At 40.5% G+C, this 24,651-nt stretch overlaps 2 protein-coding genes across 2 annotated transcripts in view; both read right to left on the bottom strand.

Moving 5' to 3' along the window:
• Window positions 1-11,939, bottom strand: part of LOC114444984 (NLR family CARD domain-containing protein 3-like) — a 31,721-nt gene extending 19,782 nt beyond the window's left edge. The window contains exons 1-7 of the mRNA XM_028419904.1: window positions 11,926-11,939; window positions 11,268-11,484; window positions 9,928-11,210; window positions 9,529-9,702; window positions 9,248-9,427; window positions 8,955-9,001; window positions 4,366-4,858 (exon numbers count right to left, since the gene is read on the bottom strand). Coding sequence (XP_028275705.1) covers window positions 4,366-4,858; window positions 8,955-9,001; window positions 9,248-9,427; window positions 9,529-9,702; window positions 9,928-11,210; window positions 11,268-11,484; window positions 11,926-11,939 — 2,408 coding nt within the window. The remainder of the gene's footprint in view (window positions 1-4,365; window positions 4,859-8,954; window positions 9,002-9,247; window positions 9,428-9,528; window positions 9,703-9,927; window positions 11,211-11,267; window positions 11,485-11,925) is intronic.
• Window positions 1-24,651, bottom strand: part of LOC114450023 (rho GTPase-activating protein 1-like) — a 150,551-nt gene that overhangs the window by 74,920 nt on the left and 50,980 nt on the right. The window lies entirely within an intron of this gene.

Genomic DNA, 24,651 nt, shown 5'->3' with positions numbered 1-24,651 from the left:
AGTGTTACAGCAGCAGAGCAAATAAAACAATGCAGTGTGCTACTAGAGAAGCATAAAAACTAGAAACAGATAAGTAACAAATAACCTAGAATTAAAAACAATGATAACAATTATTTTATCTTTTAATTAAAATAGAATTAAAAATAAAAGAATAAAAATGGAAAATTAAGAATAACCATGAGATATACAGCTAAGGATAGATATATGTACAGATATGTACAGTGCTGTATTTGCATCGTGCATCATGAATGTCATGAACAAAAAAACTAACAACTCCAATAGAAGTATTATACTGTTGGTTATATTGTTGCACAAGAGGAACTGTACTGTTTTTAGTGCCATAAAAATAATACTATGGAACACAGTAGTACAGAGACATTTAAAACACAGGTGGTGGTATGGGGGGCAGAGGAAGAAGAACACAGCAGCAGTCCTCAGTGATGCTCTGATTTGTTGCAGTGCTTCTTTATATTGGTCTTTAATTCTAATTAACTGCATTGATTGAGAAGAATTACTGCAGTAGAGTGGTTACTCTATTCCACAGACATGAGAATTGTAAAAACCTTATTTAATATCCAGGTGATTACTTGAAGGTTTTTCAATTACGATTAATGAACGATCATTTTTATTGTTTAAAAAATAATTACAAGCTTCAGAACGATACCTGTGCTCTGCTTCATGTGTGTGCAGCGGTGCAACAATGAAAAACGTCCCATGTGAAACAATTTACCACCGTGCTGAGTTACGGACATTTTAGGCCATTTAAACCGGTGTTGTCAGTATATGAAAAATTCATATCATAACGCAAATTCACATAATTCATTGCGGGCCGCCATAAGTGTTTCTGCGGGCTGCCATTGGCCCGCGGGCCGCACATTGAGTACCTATGCTATAAACCCATAAGGTGGTGACCTTTAAGCCAAAACTCAGCCTTTCACTCTTCACTTTGAGTGTTTCACTAGAAAAAACAGAGGCAGCCACAGGAAGTAACCCCACAGACCACTTTAACCTCTGAACCATTTTTAGATGCTTAAAGAGACTGGTTTAACAAGGGGAAGCCAATTCATTACACTGGTCCAATACAAAATGAAATGAATGTGTTTTTTATTTTTTTTGTAGACATGTATACAATTCAACATGACATAATGTTAGTTTAATAAAGTGTTAGCTAAAACATATGCCAGCTAAACAAAATACGAAAAAGAAAATGTTAGCTTACTAAAAAGAGCTTTGCATAAAGTATATGGGTAGTACTGCATAAAATAGAGCAAGTTCCTTTGTAATGGCGAATGGTCAACTTTGAGGCCACTCCCCTGCCACACAGTAATACTTTTGAAAGAGTTTTGGAATGCGTCTATTCCCTATGGTGTCCTGAGTGGACACAGTGAATTTCAGCTCAATTGCATGAAGTATGTGAGGCGTGAAAAGTTTTGAAGCAGGGTCACAAATAGGCAAAAAATGGCCACAAAAGTCAAAATGGCGGACTTCCTGTTGGGTTTGGAGGGGGGGTCCAAGAGACTTTTTTGTGCGTCTTGGGGTGATACATATGTGTGCTAATTTTCATGATCCTGTGTCAAACTGGCCAGCAGGGCTATGCGTTAGGGCAAAAAATACAGGGAGTTTTGGAATGCGTCTATTCCCTATGGTGTCCTGAGTTGACACGGTGAATTTCAGCTCAATTCCATGATGTATGCGAGGCGTGAAAAGTTTTGCAGCAGGGTCACACATCACCAAAAATGGCCACAAACTTTCAAATGGCGGACTTCCTGTTGGGTTTGGAGGGGGGGTCCAAGAGACTTTTTTGTGCGTCTTGAGGTGATACATATGTGTGCCAATTTTCATAATCCTGTGTCAAACTGGCCAGAGGGGCTACGCGTTGGGGGCACTATAGAGTCATTTTCCTATGTGCGTTTCAAACGTCAGCAAATTTCAAAATTTTTCGGGTGAATGAATTTTTCTACCAAGTTTGGTGAGTTTTTGGGCATGTTAAGGCCTCCAATAATGCGATCTTAGGGGGGGAAAAAAAAAGAAAAATAATAATCCTAAGGGTTTCAATAGGGCTCTTGCACCATTCGGTGCTCGGGCCCTAAAAAGAAAACAATGTTAGCTTAACAAAGGAGTGTTAGCTAAAACGTTATGCTTGCAAAACAAATATCAAACAGACGAATGCTAGTTTCATACAAAGTGTAAGCTAAAAACATATGCTAGCTAAAAAAAGAAAGAGTAGAGCTAAAAAGCATCGGCTAAAACCTGATGCTAGCCAAGCAAAGAATGCTTTCAACATATTAATGTGGCACAGCCTGCTTTTCTGCCTATGCCGGTGTGTAATCATGGTCATTTACTTTTTCTGGGGCCGTGTAAGAGTGGATGTGTTGAGTTTTGGTCATTATTTGCCCCAAGAATCCCTCTGAATGTGTGGTACCAGTATATATTTCATCATCACACAGAGACAGACGGAGGTCAGTGTTTGTTACAGGTGGAGCTCATTCTGCTGCTTCCACCAATCAGGAACAGGAGAAGAGAAAAGCTGAACTCCATCTGTCCAGGATCATCCAGAACAAGAAGATCCATCAGTGCAGTTTTTACAGGAGTTCAGTGGTTAGGAGCTCATTTCACTGCTTCTAAGACAAAAACATGTTCTGACCTGAAGTCACAGTCGGTGATTCAAATGAAAGTGAAACATCATCAACGTTTAAAGCACAAAGTTGAAGCTGCTGTCACTTCCACACACTCTGCTTCTACACACAGCACAGACTCACTGAGGAACCAGGCCTGCAGTACCAGGCACCAAATCCAGCATGAAGAGGTTCAGTGAATGTGGTGTTGAAGGTGTGGAGGTGGATCAGTGTGTCAGAGGAGATGCTGTAGAAGGACAGAGTGCCAGCAGGACAGTCCACATACACTGCTACTCTGTGAGAGACAGAGGAGGAGGAGATGGGTGTTTCGCTGTTATTGTGCCAGACAGAGTAACCAACATCAGAGCAGTTCAGACTCCAGGACTGATTGTTTCCTCCAAACCAGCCGTCAGCACCGGCTCCTTTCCTTCTGATTCTTCTGTAACTCACTGATATATGAACCTCTCCTCTCCACTCGACCTCCCAGTAACAGCGACCAGTCAGAACATTTCTACACAGCAGCTGAGGACACTTGTCAAATCTGTCTGGATGATCAGGATATGGCTGCTCCTCCTCCACATGTGTCACCTTCCTGTTGTTGTCAGACAGTTTGAGTTTTGTGTTCACTGAGTTTGTGTCGACTTCAAGTTGGCAGAAATCTGATGGAGAGAAAAAGACAAAGCTGCAGTTTATCATCTGACACATCTGATGGCTTCATTCTGTCTTTACTGACTGATGTGTTGTTCATTCATACAAAGTTTATCATCAGACTTTTTGTCACTAATGTTTGAATGAACAAATACACAACTATCAGCTTTGTGTTTAAACATGACTTTAATCGCGCGGCGACTGTCGATCCTTCGCCGCCAGATTACGTTTGAGTTTTTAATGACCTTAACGACCTTCTATGATCATGAAAATAAAATTACAAATAACAGGAATAACACGAAACACAATAACAAATACACAACCATCAGCTTTGTGTTTGCTTGTTGTGTTTCTCGTCAGTGCTTACAGAGCGGGATGTAAATAACATATTTCAATTGCAAAAATAAAATAAAAACCACGGACATCAGCACCGTTAGCTTAGCCTAGTGTAGTCATAGAGTTCAGGCTATCCAACCAGCATGTCGCTCTCTGTCCGATGGTGGGAGTATGTGCGCACATGTGTCTGTGTCTGTGTACACGCATCGTGCCTCTGTTTGTTTAATAAAGGAACAAGGTGTAGACCTGTTGTATAGGAAAGGTTTTCTTAAATGGCTTCTGTTATGATCTGCTGCTGTATAGAAATTAAAAAGAAATGAAATTGACTTGACCTGATATAATGATGGAAACACTGAACTGATTCTGTTCAACCCGATGGGTCCGTGGGGGCAGCCATGTTTGTAGTCCCATGAAAGAGGACAATCTACTGAATCGAATGATACCAAAAAACTAATGGACTACAATACTTCTTCTCTTCATAATGCTGAAGAGAATGTACCGCGTCGAGAGGGACATGGCGGAGATTTTGGCAGAAATTCAGCGGCAATCAGATGTTGAATTTCAAGACTCGTCTGACTCTGACACCAGCAACATTGATTCTGAAGAAGAGGCAATGCTCTTTTTTTTGCTAATATCTGTGTTGATCAATAAAAAACTATTTATTATATACATGTATACACAACATTTAAAGCACAAAGTTGAAGCTGCTGTCACTTCCACACACTGCTTCTACACACAGCACAGACTCACTGAGGAACCAAAAGACCACAAACAGAACCCAGCATGTAGAGGTTCAGTGAATGTGGTGTTGAAGGTGTGGAGGTGGATCAGTGTGTCAGAGGAGACACTGTAGAAGGACAGAGTGCCAGCAGGACAGTCCACATACACTGCTGCTCTGTGAGAGACAGAGGAGGAGGAGATGGAAGTTCTTCTGTTATTGTGCCAGACAGAGTAACCATCATCAGAGCAGATCAGACTCCAGGACTGATTGTTTAATCCAAACCAGCTGTCAGCACTGTCTCCTTTCCTACTGATTCCTCTGTAACTCACTGATATGAAAACCACTCCTCTCCACTCGACCTCCCAGTAACAGCGACCAGTCAGAACATTTCTACACAGCAGCTGAGGACACAGGTCAAATCTGTCTGGATGATCAGGATATGGCTGCTTCTCCTCCACATATGTCACCTCCCTGTTGTTGTCAGACAGTTTGAGGTTTCTGTTCACTGAGTTTGTGTCGACTTCAAGTTGACAGAAATCTGATGGAGAGAAAAAGACACAGCTGCAGTTTATCATCTGACACATGTGATGGCTTCATTCTGTCTTTACTGACTGATGTGTTGTTCATTCATACAAAGTTTATCATCAGACTTTTTGTCACTAATGTTTGAATGAACAAATACACAACTATCAGCTTTGTGTTTAAACATGACTTTAATCGCGCGGCGACTGTCGATCCTTCGCCGCAAGATTACGTTTGAGTTTTTAATGACCTTAACGACCTTCTATGATCATGAAAATAAAATTACAAATAACAGGAATAACACGAAACACAATAACAAATACACAACTATCAGCTTTGTGTTTGCTTGTTGTGTTTCTCATCAGTGCTTACAGAGCGAGATGTAAATAACATATTTCAATTGCAAAAATAAAATAAAAACCACGGACATCAGCACCGTTAGCTTAGCCTAGTGTAGTCATAGAGTTCAGTCTATCCAACTAGCATGTCGCTCTCTGTCCGATGGTGGGAGTATGTGCACACATGTGTCTGTGTGTGTGTGTGTCTGTGTACACGCATCGTGCCTCTGTTTGTTTAATAAAGGAACAAGGTGTAGACCTGTTGTATAGGAAAGGTTTTCTTAAATGGCTTCTGTTATGATCTGCTGCTGTATAGAAATTAAAAAGAAATGAAATTGACTTGACCTGATATAATGATGGAAACATTGAACTGATTCTGTTCAACCCGATGGGTCCGTGGGGGCAGCCATGTTTGTAGTCCCATGAAAGAGGACAATCTACTGAATCGAATGATACCAATAAACTAATGGACTACAATACTTCTTCTCTTCATAATGCTGAAGAGAACGAACCGCGTCGAGAGGGACATGGCGGAGATTTTGGCAGAAATTCAGCGGCAATCAGATGTTGAATTTCAAGACTAGTCTGACTCTGATGCCAGCAACATTGATTCTGAAGAAGAGGCAATGCTCTTTTTTTTGCTAATATCTGTGTTGATCAATAAAAATCGATTTATTATATACATGTATGCACAATATAGTGTAGCAGGGTGGTAGTTGGGATGAGAGAAGAGGATGCAGAGGATAGTGGTGATGATTGACTGTGGCAACCCCTAAGGGAACAGCTGAACGGAGATGAAGAAGGATGTTTCATACCTATGCAATGCCATCTTTACATACCTTTACTGCATTTGTGTCTTTTTGCATAATGTATATTTCATTATGTATGCAGTTACAAATGATAATAAGTGTTATTATTTTCATAGCCAACAAGAGGGAAGAGATTGTGTGCTGATTATATGTGTGGTTGTGTTGTCATTCAATAATATATCTATTACTGCTTTATTGTTATATTCATTTGATTTTCTGCTGTAGAAATTGATGTGATGTGATTTAATATTTTTCTTTCAACATCTAAATTATTTTTTCATACAACAGTGATCATGATGGAGATGAGACGGATGAGGACTATGTCCCCCCACCACGCACTTCCTCAAGGTCAAGGCAGGTCAGTGCGGTCACCAGCCACCTCCTCGTCCTCAAGTCCTGGATCCCCCTCCCCTGACCCAAGGCCATCAAAGAGAGGCCGTGGCATTAGCCGTGGTGGGTGAGCCAGCAAGCGGCCAAAGCTAGCAACTGAAGAGTTTCAGGCTCAGCAGGAGAGGTGGCACATTGACATTTTCCAAATTTGATATTTTGTTTTTGTTATTTATTTTTCATTATTGTATATACACATACATATTTATAATAAAACGACTCTATTTGGAGACAAAATCATACATTTTGATGTTTTTTCTATTGATTTTATACTGTGCACAATGGTAGAAGTTGATGAAGCACAAGGTAAAATAAATACTAAAAAGCTCCAGTAGATGGCAATAGACTAGTATAATGGATATACAGTGGCTTGCAAAAGTATTCATACCCCTTGAACTTTTCCACATTTTCTCACATTATGACCACAAACATAAATATATTTTATTGGAATGTTATGTGAAAGACCAACACAAAGTGGCACACAATTATGAAGCAGAAAGAAAATTAAACATGAGTTCATTTTTTTTTTTTACAATTAAAAAACTGAAAACTGTAGTGTGCAAAAGTATTCAGCCCCCCTGAGGCAATACGTTGTGGAACCCCCTTTTGCTGCAATTATAGCTGCAAGTCTTTTGGGGTATGTCTCTACCAGCTTTGCACATCTACAGACTGAAATCTTTGCCCATTCCTTGTTGCAAAACAATTCAAACTGAGTCAAATTAGATGGAGAGCTGAACAGAAAGAAAGCCATTGTTAAAGTAAACCATAAGAAGTCATGGCTTCTTATGGTTTACTTTAACAATGGCTTTCTTAATGCCACTCTTCAATTAAGTCCAGATTTGTGCAGTGCATGACTGATAGTTGTCCCATGGACAGATTCCCCCACCTTAGCTGTAGATCTCTGCAGTTCATCCACAGTCACTATGGGCCTCTTGGCTGCGTCTCTGATCAGTGCTCTCCTTGTTTGGCCTGTTAGTTTAGGTGGATGACCATGTCTCAGTAGGTTTGCAGTTGTGCCATACTCCTTCCATTCGCCGATGATGGACTGAACAGTGGTCTGTGAGATGTTCAAAGCTTGGGAAATCTTTGTATAGCCTAACCCTGCTTTAAATATCACCACAACTTTATTCCTGACCTGTCTGGTGTGTTCCTTGCACTTCATGATGCTGTTTGCGCCCCAATATTCTCTCAACAAATCACAGAGGTCGTCATAGAACAGCTGTATTTGGACTGAGATTAAATTACACACAGGTGGACTCTATCTAGTCATTAGGTCAACATTCGATCAGTCAGAAATCATCAGGCAACTTCTGAAGGCAATTGAATGCACTCAGAGAAAAGACAAAATACTTTTGCACACTGCACCTTTCAGTTTTTTATTTGTAAAAAAAAAATTAACTCATGTTTAACTTTCTTTCTACGTCACAACTGTATGCCACTTTGTGTTGGTCTTTCACATAACATTCCAATAAAATATATTTATTTTTGTGGGAATAATGTGAGAAAATGTGGAAAAGTTCAAGGGGTATGAATACTTTTGCAAGCCACTGTAATATATATATAATATATAATAATTTTTAATATATATAATATTTTCCAGCCAGTTCCCATTGGAAATGGTAAGTAACCAGTAACCAGTGGTGCCAAATTGTGCCAAACTGAGTGTCCGCCTGGTGATATCCTTACTAAAACCTTTGTGAAGACTTTACTCTTTGTTCAAATTCTATCAAATTTGGATTTGTCGCCAAGGAATAGCTGAATGTGATCAATGGCATCTGTGTACATAGAATCATTGTTGGCATAGTGTTTTCCTCATTAACATTACATTTCTCCTTTAGTTTATTGTAATTAACTCAGGCATACTAATAGACACAATATTTTTAACACTGGAAATGCATTCTCTGAGGTCCCTAGATGTCCCTAGACACCAAGAACATGCATATGCACATTATTATTGTGGTGCATTTCTTTGTTTTCTTTGGGAATGTCTTTTTAGGCGTTTTTCTCCCTTAGTATGGCTAGGGTTTAAAGGGTTAAATATGTTGAATGTTGGATAATTAGGATATATTTTGTGCTCATCTATGGTATTTGCAGAGTGTTAAAAGTAGAAAAATGAACCGTTCCACCCCTAGTAATACTAATTTGGAATTTTTTTTGTCATTCTCATGACTGTGGAACAGAGTAACCACTCTACTGCAGTAATTCTTCTCACACTCAATGCAGTTAACACGTCATGCTTGAGGAGAGAAAATTGTTGTTATAATTTATAATTTTATAATAATATAAAAATACTGTGATATAGAACTTTGGTCATACCACCCAGCTCTAATCCCCGGGGATTTTTTGTGCATTAAAATGTTTCTCAGGTTCAGCCCCATATGTGTTTATTGCACATTACTGGATACAGACCACTATTCACTCCAATGACATCACATCCAGATGTTACAACAATAGGTAAGTGTGCAATGACACTGACTGAATACAAGAGACAAATGTCCATTAAAGACAGGACTTCTGGTGGACTGACAAAACACTGACTCATGCACAATAAAATGAGGAAAGACTGAGTCAAACTTACACTTCTTAAGACCAAGTCTTAAATTCTGCTCCCCACCATGGTCCACCCTGCAGGAAGAAACACAGTCAGAATGATTTTCTGTCCAACATGAGTCCAAACTGCTGATCAACATGAAGCAGAGTTCCTCAGTTTGTCAGAGACACAATGAGTGGATCCACCAGGTTCAGTAGGTTTTGTGTCATTTACATGTCTGAAATCTTAATTTTATAGCTTCATGATGGAGGAAGATTAAAGATCAGTGGAGATAAGTGATTTTTACTGTAAACATATTACACACTTATATTTGTGCATACCTGAGAGTGTCCAGTCTATAGTTTGGACTATCCTGAATGTCCAACAGCAGCTTCACTCCTGAGTCTCCTGGACCCATTAGATTGTAGCTCAGGTCCAGTTCTCTCAGGTGGGAGGGGTTGGAGGTCAGAGCTGAGGCCAGAGAAGCACAACCTTCCTCTGTGATCAGACAGCTCGACAACCTAGAGTTACAAAACAAATGTGAAAACAAAAGGCATGAAGGATTTATAAATGCTGTATACTTTGAATCTGGGGCTGAATTTACATCCAGCTGTATCCAGACCTGAGAGCTTCCAGTCTACACTGTAGCGTCTCCAAACCAGCAGCTAACTGCTTTACTCCTGAGTCCCACAGGTTGTTGTCACTGAGGTCCAGCTCTCTCAGACTAGAGGACTGGGAGGTGAGGACTGAGGACAGAGCTTCACAGCTTCTCTCTGAGAGGTTACAGCTGCTCAGCCTGACAGAAAAGAAAAGTACATATTTTACAACACTGACCTTTAAAGTAATTGTGACTGCAAAATGGACAATGACAAAATAGTAATGTGAACCTGACAGCCACAACTATATAAGATATTTAAATGTGTGCTATAGTTTTAAATAAATATTTAAATTTGAATCTGTGTGTGTATTTAACCACTCAACAACATGAACCATGCTTGAAATGCTTCATAAATCCACCTACAGAACTTTGTTGGAGGCTTTGACCACTGGCAGCAGCCTCAGAAGAGCCTCCTCTGAAGCAGAGTATTTCTTCAGGTCAAACACCTCCAGATCTTCTGATGATAGTAAGATGAAGACCAGAGCTGACCACTGAGCAGGAGACAGTTCATCTGTGGAGAGACGTCCTGATCTCAGGGACTGTTGGATCTCCTCCACTAGAGAATGGTCATTCAGTTCATTCAGACAGTGGAACAGATTGATGCTTCTCTCTGCAGACACATTCTTACTGATTTTCTTCTTGATGTACTGGACTGTTTTCTGATTGGTCTGTAAGCTACTTCCTGTCTGTGTCAGCAGGCCTTGTAGGTGAGTCTGATTGGTCTGCAGTGAAAGACCCAGAAGGAAGCGGAGGAACAAGTCCAGGTGTCCATTTGGACTCTGTAAGGACTTGTCCACAGCACTCCGGTGGAGGTGTCTTAGTTTAGATTTGTGTCTAATGACTTTAGACCACCAAGATTGTTCCAGCAGGTTGACAGCAGAGTTGATGAAGGTCAAATGGACATGAAGAGCAGCCAGAAACTCCTGAACACTCAGGTGGATGAAGCAGAAGACATTGTCTTCCTCTTTGAAGATCTGTGTGAACACTCCTGATTTCACTGGGGCTGCTTTATCGATGCCACACTCTGTCAGGTCTGATTCATAGAAGATCAGGTTTCCTTTCTGCAGCTGATCAAAAGCCAGTTTTCCCAGAGCCTGGATCATCTCCCTACTCTCTGGGCTCCAGTGTGAATCTGCCTTAGCTCCTCCATCATACTTTACCTTCTTCACTTTGGTCTGAACCACCAGGAAGCGGATATACATCTCAGTCAGGGTCTTGGGTAGCTCTCCTCCCTCTCTGGTTTTCAACATGTCCTCCAGAACTCCAGCAGTGATCCAGCAAAAGACTGGGATGTGGCACATGTTGTGGACGCTTCGTGATGTCTTGATGTGGGAGATGATCCTGCTGGCCTGCTCCTCCTCTCTGAATCTCTTCCTGAAGTACTCCTCCTTCTGTGGGTCAGTGAACCCTCTGACCTCTGTCACCACATCCACACAGTCAGTAGGGATCTGATTGGCTGCTGCAGGCCGTGTGGTTATCCATATGCGAGCAGAGCGCAGCAGTTTTCCATTGATGAGGTTTTTCACCAAGATATCGGTGGTGGTGGACTTAGTTACATCAACAGAGTGACAATCGTCAACATGAAGGTCCAGATGAAGGCGGCTCTCGTCCAGTCCATCAAACACAAAGAGAAGCTTGAATTCGCTCTTGTCGTAGTTGCTGTTTCCTGATGACTGCAGAGCAGTAAAGATGTAATTAAGAGCCTCCTCTTTGATGTCCACAGTCTCTGGGATACATTCATGAATGAGGTTTGCCAAACTGAACTGATTTCCCATCCGTGGATTCAGATGACGGAAGTAGAAGGGGAAAATGAGATGCACATCTTGATTGGCTTTTCCTTCAGCCCAGTCCAGCATAAACTTTTGCACCAGGAAGGTTTTTCCAATTCCTGCGATTCCGTTGGTCAGCACTGTTTTTATGGGTCTGTATTCTCCAGAAGGATGTTGGAACATGTCTCCAGGTGTGACAGATTTCTCAGTGTCTCTGGTCCTCGAGGCATTCTGGATCTGTTGGACCTCATGCTGTGTGTTGTCAGGGCTGGCTGTGATGTATAGCTTTGTGTAGATATCAACCAGACGCTTTTTTTGTATTGCTGAGCCTTCTTGTGCACACAGAAACCTGTCCTGGAAGTGTGATTGGAGTTTCTGTTGGTAATATGTGATGTGGTGTGGCTCCGGTACTGGAACCATCCCATCTGTGTCAAACACAGTGAGTAGGTTAGTGTGTGTACACATACAGGCACTGAGCATTAACTTGTAGAGGCAGTCCAGTCTGTTCCTACAAAGCAATACAGTTCCATCATTGCCCAAAACACGTCTCTGCTGCAGGTGATTCAAGATGGGGGACACAAAAGTGCCACACTCTTCGACACCCATAAGCGCCAGAGCCGTGTTCTAATGGGAAAGTGTTAACGCTACAATCAGAACATCTCATCAGTGTGAATCAGGTTCCTCAGTCTCACTCTTCCTTTCATGACAGGTTGGTGCCCCCTGCAGTGCGAGCATGGAAACAGCAAAACAGACCTGACAGTGGCACATTGGTACTTATAAAAACAAACGTGTGAAAACCAGCAAAACTTTGTCTCTACAAAAAGTAAATGATTCTGTAAAGAGACTGTTGGTTTGTTATGTCATTGTTAGTTATAAGCATGTGTGTGTCTAGGGAAGTGAAAAAGTGGAAAGAGTTAAACACAGAGTTTAAGGTGCTCTGATCACTTGCTTTGTCTTTCAGACTTATGATGCGATATTTTCGACTGCTTTCTTTATTACCTACATAACATATTAAAACATACTTGTACTTTTACTTTCAATACTTGAGTACATTTAAAAGGAGAGACGGCGAGATCCCAAAGTGGCATTTGGTATGCCTCGTCTGCTTTAGTGGCACACACCACTATCGATGCCCAGCCTAATCAGATAAGCTGGATTCAGTGTTAGGCTGTAGTTCATGAACTCAGAGGTAAGCAACAAAGAACAAACAGAACAGAACAAAGAAAAAGACACTAAAACACACTAAAGTTCCCTAACAAAAGAAAAAAAAATTAGAAGATGGAAAGAAAGAAAAAAAGCAAGATGGACTCCAGCTACACAAACACATCAACACAACAGGTACTCAGACACAGACTAAAGACACACAAATCATCTGGCTCATGTGAGAGTGGAAGTGAGGAGGACATGAGAGTAAAAAGACACCTGGGACATGCTAGCAGGTCACAGTCAGTCCATATTCACTCCAATGACATCACATCCAGACGTTTGATGGACAAAAGCCTTTTTCTTGTTGCATATGTGGATTAAAACAATAAGGATCCAGTAAGTATGCAATGACACTGTGACTGACTACAAGAGACAAATGTCCATTAAAGACAGGTCTTCTGATGGACTGATAAAACACTGACTCATGCACAATAAAATGAGGAAAGACTGAATCAAACTTACCCTTCCTCACATCAGGTTTTAACCTCTGCTCTCCACCATGGTCCACCCTGCAGGAAGAAACACAGTCAGAATGATTTTCTGTCCAACATGAGTCCAAACTGTGTGAAGCACAGTTCCTCAGTTTCTCAGAGACACACAAACAGACTCATCTGTGTCAACTCCAGAAGAGTCTCTCCTGATCTGCTCTGTGTTTATTCATGTCCTCCATTATGTGAAATATTGCTCTCTGTCTGGGCTTTACTTGTAAAATACTCTTCATGCAGGAACAGTGTAGGTTTGATCTCAGCATTGTGCATTTATCCAAAGCAGCACACAAGCCACACTGTCTCTGACTGTTTCTTTCACTCTATATGCAAACACAACCCTGGTTCACATGTGTCATGGATGGAAGGGTTTTCATACAGTTCAAATAAAAACATTCACTCATTCATGTGTGTAGTTTTTACATTGATAATATTGTAGCGTCTCACTCAGTGAAGCTGCTCACTGCTCTCTGTTTCTGACTGAAATAACTCCTCCTTCGACCATTGTGTTGTTGCCTCCTTTGAAGCTTCACATGTGGATTGTTTGTGGGATAATTCAGTGGTTCTTACAGCTGAGTATTAATTAATACGTAAGCGGTCAAAAATGGATGCATGGACAAAGAGCAAAACTGGTTCGGTGAAACAAAAGGCCAAACCCAGTTTTCTAAGCTGTAGGCATACACTAGGGTTAGACAAAGAGTTATCCAAAAATAGTCAAAAGGTCAAAACTGCAGTTAATAAACAAATAGTATGGCTTGAAGTCTTGGAGAGACACAAGATGCTCTGGCAAGGAGTACAATAATTTCCTTGCCTCCATTTTCCAAAATAACATCGTGCACATGTTTTATTGGGATAACCTTATTAGTGAGAAAACAGGATATTCATAGTATTTCTGATTAAAACCATCTTAAATATGTTAACAAAGAAACCAGAAAAGATGAATGTTTTGCTGGTTGCAGTGGATTGGTTAGTGGACCGTGTATTCTGCAAAGGTAACGAAGGAGAAAGTATGTTGTGCTTAGTAGTCGCTATGGCGCTAGCTTGGGCTGGTAGCCACATGTGCCTTTGCTAAGCACCAAAGTGATATTATGCATTGCTGAACTCCTGTGTCCCTGTTTCTTCAACAGCTGAACCTGGATTGTTGAGAGCCGTGTGATCTGTGTTTACGCCGGTGTATGCGTGTATATGACGTTTGAGTGACATCTGGTGAGTAAGAACATTGATACTAGTTTTAAGTGGAGGTAAATTGTGCATTTGCTAATGATAATATGGAGTAAGGAGGCGTTCAGTTCATGTGTTGTGCTTAAAAATATTGTTCATATTATGATGTTAAAATACATTTTCCTGTTTTTTTTTAGAGTGAGTGGTTTAAAAAAAAGAAAATGGGAGATGAGTAGATCTAGTATGGAACAGTAATGGTCCAGCAAAATTGTCTCATGTTAATGTTGATATTTATAATCAGTTAAGTTGATAATGAGAATAATTATAATGATCATTGAGAGACCATGTTTTACATGGTACATGGTTGTGTATACATGTGTTTATATGTCCTTATCTATATGTAAAGACATATTTTGTTATGAGAATATTATTGTAACCCTATTTTGGCCTATACAGGCCGGGTCTCTTTTCTTTATGTGGAAAAGTAAAGGTAACACGAGTAAAATATAGAAATATATATTGTTCCCTCATGATGACACTGGTGTTCAGGTCTGGGTGTCCTCACAGAGCTTACTTCTTATTGAGTTCATCGATGAGCAGCTGCTCGTGCGTCTGGAGGATGTTGTAGAATTTGTCTTTGGCCTCTGTTCCAGCTTGCAGGAATGTGTAGAGCTCCCTGACCTTGTCCTGGTTGGTGGGCTGAGCTCTGATCCGATCATATGCTTCCTGCTGGATGACTGAGCCCAAGAGCTGGTCCAGGATGGGGTCGATGTTGCTGATCCTCTGGATCAGGTCGGCTCTGTGTTCATCCACAAAGTGCATTTCTGAGAGGAGAGCAGAGAAAGATGATCACCTATGTGGTGCGTTCAGGAACCCCTGCCCTCTGTCCTGTGAGGACTGATGGGCTTCATCAGACCAATCTCCCATTTCTGCAGTAACAACTTTTAACCTGTTCTCATGATGACTGGTCTAACCTGAACAGCAGCTAACTCTGAAGAGTCTGTGCTGTTCATCAGCCATGAAGCCACAGCTCCTTGTGTGTGTGTGTGTCAGATACATTCTGCGCTGATACTAACTGCAAACCTTATACGTTTTGTATATATGTTATATCTTTACCTTTACAGAGGGTGTATAGAAAGCTGAGTGCCTGACATTTCCCAGTTTGGGATCAATCAAAGAATAAAGATCATCAATCTATCAGCTGGTTTATGGTGTGTTCAAGAGGAACTGGTGCTGACCTTTGGACTCTTTGACATCAGTCCAGCTGTGTCTTTAACTGAAACAGAGAAGGAGACACCATCAGTGACAGACTCACCAGACCTTCAAAGTTTGAACTAGCCGCAAGTGGCATTCAGAGAGGGAATGATTGTAGAACAGACGTTTGTTCTGAGTTTCAGTTTTAAACAACAATAAAGATCAATCAGTTACAGAACACTTCTACAGCCTGTTGTGATTCTAAAAGGACACTACAAGTAACTTTCTTATCTTTAGTCTCTTTATGTTTTTTGAATGTTTTAATTCAGACTTCTAGATAAACACAAACACATATTTAAACTTTGAAATAGCAGCAGCTTCAATTTTCAGGGTGGACAGCTACAGGTATCTGGGTGTCCACATTGACCGCAAAATGGACTGGTCCACAAACACAGATGCAATATATAAAATAGGACAGAGTCACCTGTATCTCCTAAGGGAGACTCAGGTCCTTAAACATCTGCCAGACCATGCTGCAGATGTTTTGTGCTGGGGCAGCAGGATGAAGACGGCCGACACCACAGACTCAACAGGCTCATTTGGAAGGCACTAAAAAAAGTGAAGTCAGTGAGTTGTTGGATCCAATAACTGTAATTATGTCCAATTTAATTCACTTTTTTGTGCTACTTGTTAAAGCAACACAAACCAACAAAGGTTACTTTAACAAGAATACATTTTAAACCAAACACGAAAATATGTAAACATAATTACATTTATTTGATCCAACAACTCACCAAGTTCACTTTTTGGAGGGTCATCAAAGAAGAACTGTGCATGTTACACAGTCAAGTGCTGCCACCTAGTGTCAGGTATAGGTATCAGATTGGCGATTCAACAGTGTTGTGTTGAATTTACTTAGATGGTTTGTGTTGCTCAGTGAGTTCACTTTTTTTCAGTAAAGCTTCCTTCAGGAATAACCCTGCTCGTGAGCAATGCAATGTGTGGCCATCCAATTAGCAGCAGCACAGTAAAAGCCGCTTTCATTCATTCATTCTTGTCTGTAATGATGCAGTTTGTACCCAGAAGGGCTCACAATAGGAAAATCAACCTCATTTAAACTATTATATTTATGCAATAAAAAAAATTATTTTGAATATAATTGTGATGTAACTATTTTTGTTATATATATAACTATTTTCGTTATATACATTTGTTTCATTTATTGTGTTCATCACGTGTAAAGAACTTTAACATAAAAACAGCTTTTATGTCACTGTGTGTCCCTGCTGTGATGATGCTCTGCCAGCAGGTGGCGGTGCAGTGAAGCCATCAGATAGTTCAGGCTGTGTAAAGGCCTCCATCAGCAGTGACAGTTTCTCTGTTTACAGACTGAAGTGGCTCCTTTAACTTGGAGGATGTGGACACAGATGATGTTTCCCTCCCAGTGAATTCACTCAGTCATGAAAAGGTCTGCTGAAGCTCCCACTGGAGACAAGCATGCACTTTCATTTCAGAAAGCACAGAGGCAACATCATCGGGTTCATATAGCAGGAAGCTGCAGCTGTCAGATCTGATTTCATTTTATATGTACTTATATGTATACTATGTTTGTGCATGTTCATAAAAAATAAAAAAGAAAGAAACAGTATTTCTGTATACACTGAATCTCACTGCCTTGCATCCCACAAATGTCTTCAAATATAATAAATTGAATAAAACATTCAAAATTGCTGAAAATGGTTGAAATATTTCAGTTGCCCAAAACATTTAACTCAAAGGCAGATGATGTGTAATTTAACTGGAATTTTTGCAGCATTTGATTTATGTGTCCTGTCTGTTTAATGTGACTCAGCTGAACTAAAACCACCTTCAGACACTCCGCAGTCTTTCCAGGACAGCTTGTAGGACTAAACAAGATGCACCTGAATGCACCATGAAATCACCAGCGTTGTTGTACCCTTTACCGTAAAATCAATGTATTCACACAACAAACTGTACACGTGGACAGAGTGTGGCCACAGCAGTGGTGTTAATCCCAGAAACAGTCTGATGTGCTAGAGTCAGAGAATAAAGCGACATTTTCTCTGTGAACAGTGAACTTTACAAAAAGAACAATTCCATACAGAACTGATGTACAACAATAAAGATCCATCAGTTACACGGCAGTAAAGACCAATGAGGTGATTCTCACCTGCTGAATCAGTTCTGACTTCCAGAAGTTTTCACCTTCATGTGTGGAGCTGCTTGTTCTGCTGCTGTCTGACTGAAAGGGAAATCAAAAAAGGGAACTCCACAAAAACCATAAAGCAGGGAACCTGATACAAACATGTGACTGTAAGCAGCTCAGTTAACACACACACACGCAAAAGCAGAAAATATTAATACAATTATAAATAAATCATTTCAAAATTAAAAACACAACTGTTCTAAAACAAATTAAGATTTTCTGAATTTACACTCATGTTATCTCTGTTTTATATTATTAAATAAATGTTATTAAAGTTTAAAGGAACACCAACAAAAAAAAAAAAGAGGAAGAGCTTTTAGTCAGAGTTCAGTTTAGTTGTTACTTCCTCATTCACATTTTCACCATTGACATCGGTTATTCTAAAAACTCTCCTATGTCGTTGCTTTTGCTTCATTAATCACAACAACTCCTCCATGGTATTTCTGTTTTGAACGTAGCTATCCCCACAACACAGATGTGTCCCCACGTCTGTGGAACAGTCTGCCTCTTCAAGTCAGATCTGCTCGATCTGTAGAAGAGTTTAAAAGCAGACTCAAAACACATTTGTTTTCCTTGGCTTTTAACACTAAATAGGCAGCTCACATTGGCTTTTATCACTATTTTATGCATGTTTGATCTTGTTTACTGTACTTTTCTTATTTTACTTTGATTTTATTGATACATGACTGACTCCTGTGTACAGCACTCTGATCAACCAAAGTTGTTTTTAAATGTGCTTTATAAATAAACTTGACTTATATACAACACTAACTGGACACAATTCATCTAACCCCATACATTCACACACTGTAAAGTGTAATAAGTTGACATTACTTAAAAAAGTTTGGAAACCGATTGCCTCAAAATGTCTAAGTATGTCATTAATTTTAAGTCAGTAAAGCTGAAATGCTGCGTTTAGACTACTCATGCCATGATGGAACTCAGTATAGTTACGTCAAAGTAATTAGTTTGGTGTACTATAAAATATAAGTTACATAAAAAGTACGAGTTATGTTAAGTAAGCACTACTCAAGTATGAGGAAACTGATGTCAGTCCCTGAATAGGGGATTTGCACCATGAGTGAAGGTGGATGGGGAGCAGTGAAATGTCTACAGATCTGTTTGAGTCCAGGTGCCTTGACCTATTTTCTTAGCTATAACGTTTCTCAGAGGATTTAGACCTCAATTTTAAGGTATCCTTAAGATGTTGTTATGAAATATGTTGACATGTGTAATGTAAAACTACAATGCAGAAGTAACTTTACAAAACACAATCACACAAAAACACAGAAATATAAATAAATAAAATTTGTTTTAGTGTTTACCTTTTAACATATGTCCAGCGACTGCAGATGAAAAATAGCCCTCAGGTTGATTCTTGTGCATTTACAGAAATGTTAACATCTCATCTGAAGCTCCTCCTTCACAGCACTCAACATCTTATCTGAGGGCAGCAGGGGCTGATGGGAGTTTTGAGCAGCTCATCTTCATTTGGCCTCTGCTGCATCACAGTGTCACTAGAGGAAACTAAGGTTCTTCCTGTTAAGTTTGCCTTCAAGTACTTAGCTTGGGGTCAGGCTTTGACCTAGAGACAATTCTGAGTGCTGTATACATAAAATTGAATTGAATTCATGAAGAAAGGGTTTGCTGTCAGGACCATACCAAACCTCATCCCTCAAAGTGGAGCCATATGACCACCAGAGATGATGTTTGTTTTTCCTGTGGAGAGTCAAAAGATTGTACAGCTCAGAGTGTAGAAAGAACAGAGTCCACATAGTTAGCAAGGACACAGACTTAAACAGGACGTTGTGGTGTGCTGGCTGCAACTTCCGCAGCTGCATCTGCTTGTAAATGTCCATCACGTCATCAGTGTGGTTAGTGTCACTGCAAAAAAAAAAAAAAAAAAAAAAAAAAAAAAAGATGTTAGAACATGCCTGTGTTTCAACAGGGCCCCAAAGTCATGAACATCAAAAGCATAATGAGAATCAGTTTAAGTGGTGACAAACTTCACTTCAGCAAATTTACAAGCTTCTGTTACAGCAATCGGTTTGGTTGACTGAGCAGATAAGTAAACAACAGGTCTTGTTTCCACAGTGTCAAAGAACAGAAGTCATGTATTCACTCTTTTCACCTACAGTCTGAATAGTCTAGTCAGGTCAGGCAGTCCAAGGGTGGGAGTAGCCTGTAAAGCTAGCTGAAGGGCTCAAAATGTGTGACTTTGTCATGTCATGGTAGCATAAATAAGAGCAGAGGGGTCCTGTTTCAATGGATACTGCTGTTGGCAAGGTCTATGATCAGACTTAGGAGGGATGACAACAGATTCAACAGCTTTGATGAGACCTACATCATATTGATGCTTTACCCACAGAGTGTCAGCCACCTCCTGGTAGCAGCTGCATCTGTCTCAGACAGGACGTGAGAGGAAGAAGAAATATAGCATAAGAAAAGATCAATGTTTTTTTTCCATCTTTCTGATTCTAGCATGGGCTGTCTCACAACAAGTGCCCTTTGAATTCAGATAACATGAACAACATGAACAGATATTACAATCATATCTGACTGTCCTGCTATTGATATGTATATATTAGTAAAATAGGTGATTAATAATATGACAGCAGCCTTAACACACATCTGTAACCTGTCACTTCAAAGCGGCTGTGTTCCAAAGAACATGAACATTGCTAAAGTTATAGCACTGTTCAAAAAAGGAAACAAACACAACTTCACAAACTACAGACCAACCTCACTGCTGCCTCACTTCTCTAAAGTCCTTCAAACACTATTTAATGATCGCTTAGAAACATTTATTGAAAAACATCAGTTATTAAATGAAAGCCAACATGGATTTAGACTGAAAAGATCAACCTCAATGGCAACAACTGATGCAACAGAAGAAATCTCAAATGTGCTGGACAGTAAAGAAATCTGCCTGGAACTGGGTTAAAGTGATTTAACTGATAGAGTACAATATGCGGACATGCCAGAGTTTTTTTCAAGGTGTCTTGACATTGCTTGTGGTGTCCACCAGGGGTCAGTATTAGGTCCTTCTTGCACAGATCCTGTTTAAAGCATATAGTAACTTCTTACCTGGTAACATCCAGAAACTCTTCACTCTGAGAGAGAAGTCTAACAGTCTGAGAGGTTATGGCAACTATAAAGTACTGATGGTCAAAGGGTTAATACTAATAATCATTTATATTAAATTATTGATGATTGTAGTATATTGTGTGATTCTATGTTTCTATGCATAGATTCATCCTGTGGTGTTGTTATGTATGTGCTTACAGTATGACAGGAAGCAGCTATACTGGTTATGTTCTATGAATGATGGAGACGGGGTGGAATCAGATCAGTTCTACTTCCTTCCACTCCCTTTCAAGCATATAGTGCAGACTTTATGTACAAGCATGTATCCAGGGTCAGTTCTGCAGGCTTGTTACACTGGCCCTTACATGGGTCCTAGAAAATGACCATTATTACATAGTTGCCACACCGGACCATAGGCAGAAAAGCAGGCTGCGCCACATTAATATGTTGAAACCAGACTTACAGCGGCTGCTGGCTTCACAGTCTCCTGTCACTGAGGCCTGTTCTGTCGCTGTCCGGTGCTGAAATCGTTGACCCACTGTATCCCGGTGACGCTGTCCAGTGCTGAAACTGCTAGTGGGGCTGCTCCCTCTGCGCCGTCGTCGGCATATTAAGAAATTAATTCCAGTACTGATCATGGCATTACAGTGGCTCGACACACACATTAAACACTGGGAGATGGGATATATTATTCCAGACAGTCATCCACACGTTCACAGAATTGAATTCACACATACCAGAGGTCAAACAATAGTCAGCTATACCTAATCTTCTATCTATTATCTTGCTATGAGTGCTTAAACAGCCACTTCCTGAGCAATATCGGCTTGTTAGGCCAGAAAATCACAATTTGCAATACAATTGCATTGTCAAACTTTTGTGTGTTACGTGCGCTGCAGGGGGAGGGCCGTATGAGGAGCTTGGCACACACACTTCTCATGGAGTGTAAAAACTCTGATGCTGAAAGGAACGTTCTTGTTTTTACCACCTCGTGAGCAAGAAGAAAGTTCTTGGTTCTGGTGGAGTATGGGACAAGCTTAATTACGTAATCATACTGCTCTGCCCTGTCACGTTAGTATAGTCACTGTAGCTGCTCCAATCATGATCCACCCGATGACTATTTGCACTGTTTACTTTCCATCTTGCACTACTTTGCACACTTGTACCACCTCAAGATCCATGTAGTACCTGTTACACTGAGTTCATATCAGGGTCTATGTTGTGCTGTTACAACCATTACTCATTACTGTTAAAATTAAAAACCCAAGAAAACAACTGTAAGTCACATGCTTTTTTTCCTGCAAGGAGCAGTCACATACACAGACAGAAGTCTCTGAAGGAATACCTGAGCAGCTTAATACAAGGAAAAACAAAATCATATATCAAGGTAAAAAATCTACATGTCACATGTAACACGTGGGGAGGATACATGCTGCATTTTCACTGACCGCATTTTTAAAATCTAATAACAAGAGCAGGACTTCATGTGTGGCTTCTAATGTGGACAGCTAAACTATTGCTTCGACTAAAACATTTCCCACAGGTTTTGCAAGAAAATGGCTTCTCACCTGTGTGGGTTTTCATATGATGAATCAAATCATAATTTCGACCAAAACATCTGCCACATGTTTTGCAAGAAAATGGCTTCTCTCCTGTGTGGGTTCTCATGTGGCGAGTCAACGCATAATTTCGACCGAAACATTTCCCACATGTTTTGCAAGAAAATGGCTTCTCACCTGTGTGAGTTCTTATGTGGTCACTTAAATAACCAACTTTCCTAAAACATTTCCCACATGTTTTGCAAGAAAATGTTTTTTTGGAAAAAGATTTTACACAATGTTCATATTTTAGAGATTTTTTTCCTGGAGGAGACTTTTGAGACAGAAGCATGCCACGGCTTGTTTCTGGTTCAATATAGGTACTTTCAGTCACTATAGAGGGCTCAGTCTCCTCATTCAGTACATGCTGTTCTTCCTCCTGATTGCTGCAGAAAACCTGCTGTTCCTCTTTAACCTGTGGGGGTTCTGGTTCCTCCCAGGCCAGACTGCAGTTCCTCTCCTGGTTACAGAGCTGCTGGTCAGCTATAATCTGCTCTTCCTCCTTATAATTGTGTTGTTGAGAGAGATCTGGAGGATTAAGGGACACAATAAAACACAGCATGTGACGATCAGAAAATACAATCTAGTTCAAAACAATTGCAGGCTCCACAGTGCAAACAAGTTGACATAAGAATAGTGAATGCACACAGGGAAACAGGCTTTAAGCTGGATCCATACTCTACGAGAACAGAGAACTCGCTCCTCGCTGCCGGTGCTCCGCCTACAAAATGACGCCATTTTTCTCTTGGAGCGCCTGTTCTGCAGCGCTCTCTGACACATGGCCCAGGCAGAACTTTTTCTCTCAGTGGTGTGTGAGAACAATTCTGTGATTGGTCGAAATTTAGTGGGCGTGATGAATGTGGAGAAGCGCAAGAGCTTCTTCAGGTGCAGAACACACAGACAGAAGGAGGAAGTACAACGACGATGGACAGTTTAGATGAGCAGCTGGCAAACAGCTCCTGGAAGGAGAAACACGGCGCACAGAGAGTGTCTGTCCAAAAGGTGGCAATAAAAATTAATCCCAGTATTGATCACGGCGTTACAGTGGCTGGACTCTCCCTTAGTTTGTGACTTGATTTTGAGTCTGTTTATGAGACCGTTTATTTACTGTATTTGGGAGTGAGTTGTTATATTGAAAATAATAACCTGGTCACAGCATTCCTGAGTCTGGCTTTTCTGTTAAATTTGTTTGTAGTGTGGGGCAGGGGTGGGGCTAGAAGGTATTCTAGTTAACTTAAAAGTGACAAGCTAAATCTTGTCTGGCCCCAACTTAATTTTTAATTCTAATAGGTTTCCCCTAACACTACAAGAGCTATGATTAGGATCCTACAGGAGTCACAGGATTCACTGCTTGTTTGTAGGTTCACATACCTGTTCTGTGTAACTGTATCTCAGGTGTCAGGATAATGTTCAGCAGTGGGTCCTGATGGTTGATCTCTTCTTTGTATTGGATGACAGTCGGGTCAAAGGGGTCCAGACTGGAACTTTTGTCCTGGTTACAGAGCTGCTGGTCAGACAGGATCTCTTCCTCTTTACAGTCATGTTGTTGAGGGAGACCTGGAGGGACAAATGGACACAAAGACTAATGTGATGATGGAAACATCTAAAACCTGGAACAACCAAACGAGTTAATGCATCATTAAAATACTAACAAACAGAAAATATCATAAACATTCAGGTTCTGACAAAGAAAAAAACACTTTAGCCTGATATTTAAAGGATTTTCATCAAGTTTGACATTTTAGAGACGTTTTACCTTGAGGAGCGTTGTGAGAGAGAACCATGTCATGGTTTGGTTCTGGTCCATCATAAGCAGCAGTTACTACAGAGGGATCAGTCTGCTCTTTCAGTACATGCTGCTCTCCTTCATGACTGGTGCAGACTTCCTGCTGTTCCTCTTTAACCTGTGGAGGTTCTGGTTCCTCCTGGTCCAGAATGGAGTTCTTCTTCTGGTTACAGAGCTGCTGGTCAGCCAGAACATCCTCCACTTTAAAACTGCGTTGTTGAGGGAGATCTGCAGGTCAAAGGTCAGAAGAAAACAGAGAGTTTATGTGATCTCCATGACAGTAGCTCATTTGTCAAAAACGGAACCTCGGTGATTCATCCAGGTCATTTCCTTTGAAAAGCTTGAAGCAGGACAACTGGACTTGTTAGAGTTCCTTGAAGATGTTTAGCTGCTCCTACAAGCTGCTTCAAGCCTCTGAACAGTTCAGCACCTTCTTATACTAAAACTAATGATACACTTAAACCTAATAATATTAGGGCCTTTATTTAGGTATTTATTCAGAAGTTGTGACTGACTGTGGCTGCTTTTAATCAAACTCCACATCTACAGTCCACAGCAGCTCTCATTAACCCTT

The sequence above is a fragment of the Parambassis ranga genome, chromosome 2 (assembly GCF_900634625.1).
Source record: "Parambassis ranga chromosome 2, fParRan2.1, whole genome shotgun sequence".
Lineage (NCBI taxonomy): Eukaryota > Metazoa > Chordata > Actinopteri > Ambassidae > Parambassis > Parambassis ranga.
Note: the sequence above shows the minus strand (reverse complement) of the source record. Positions and strands in the feature narration are given on the sequence as shown.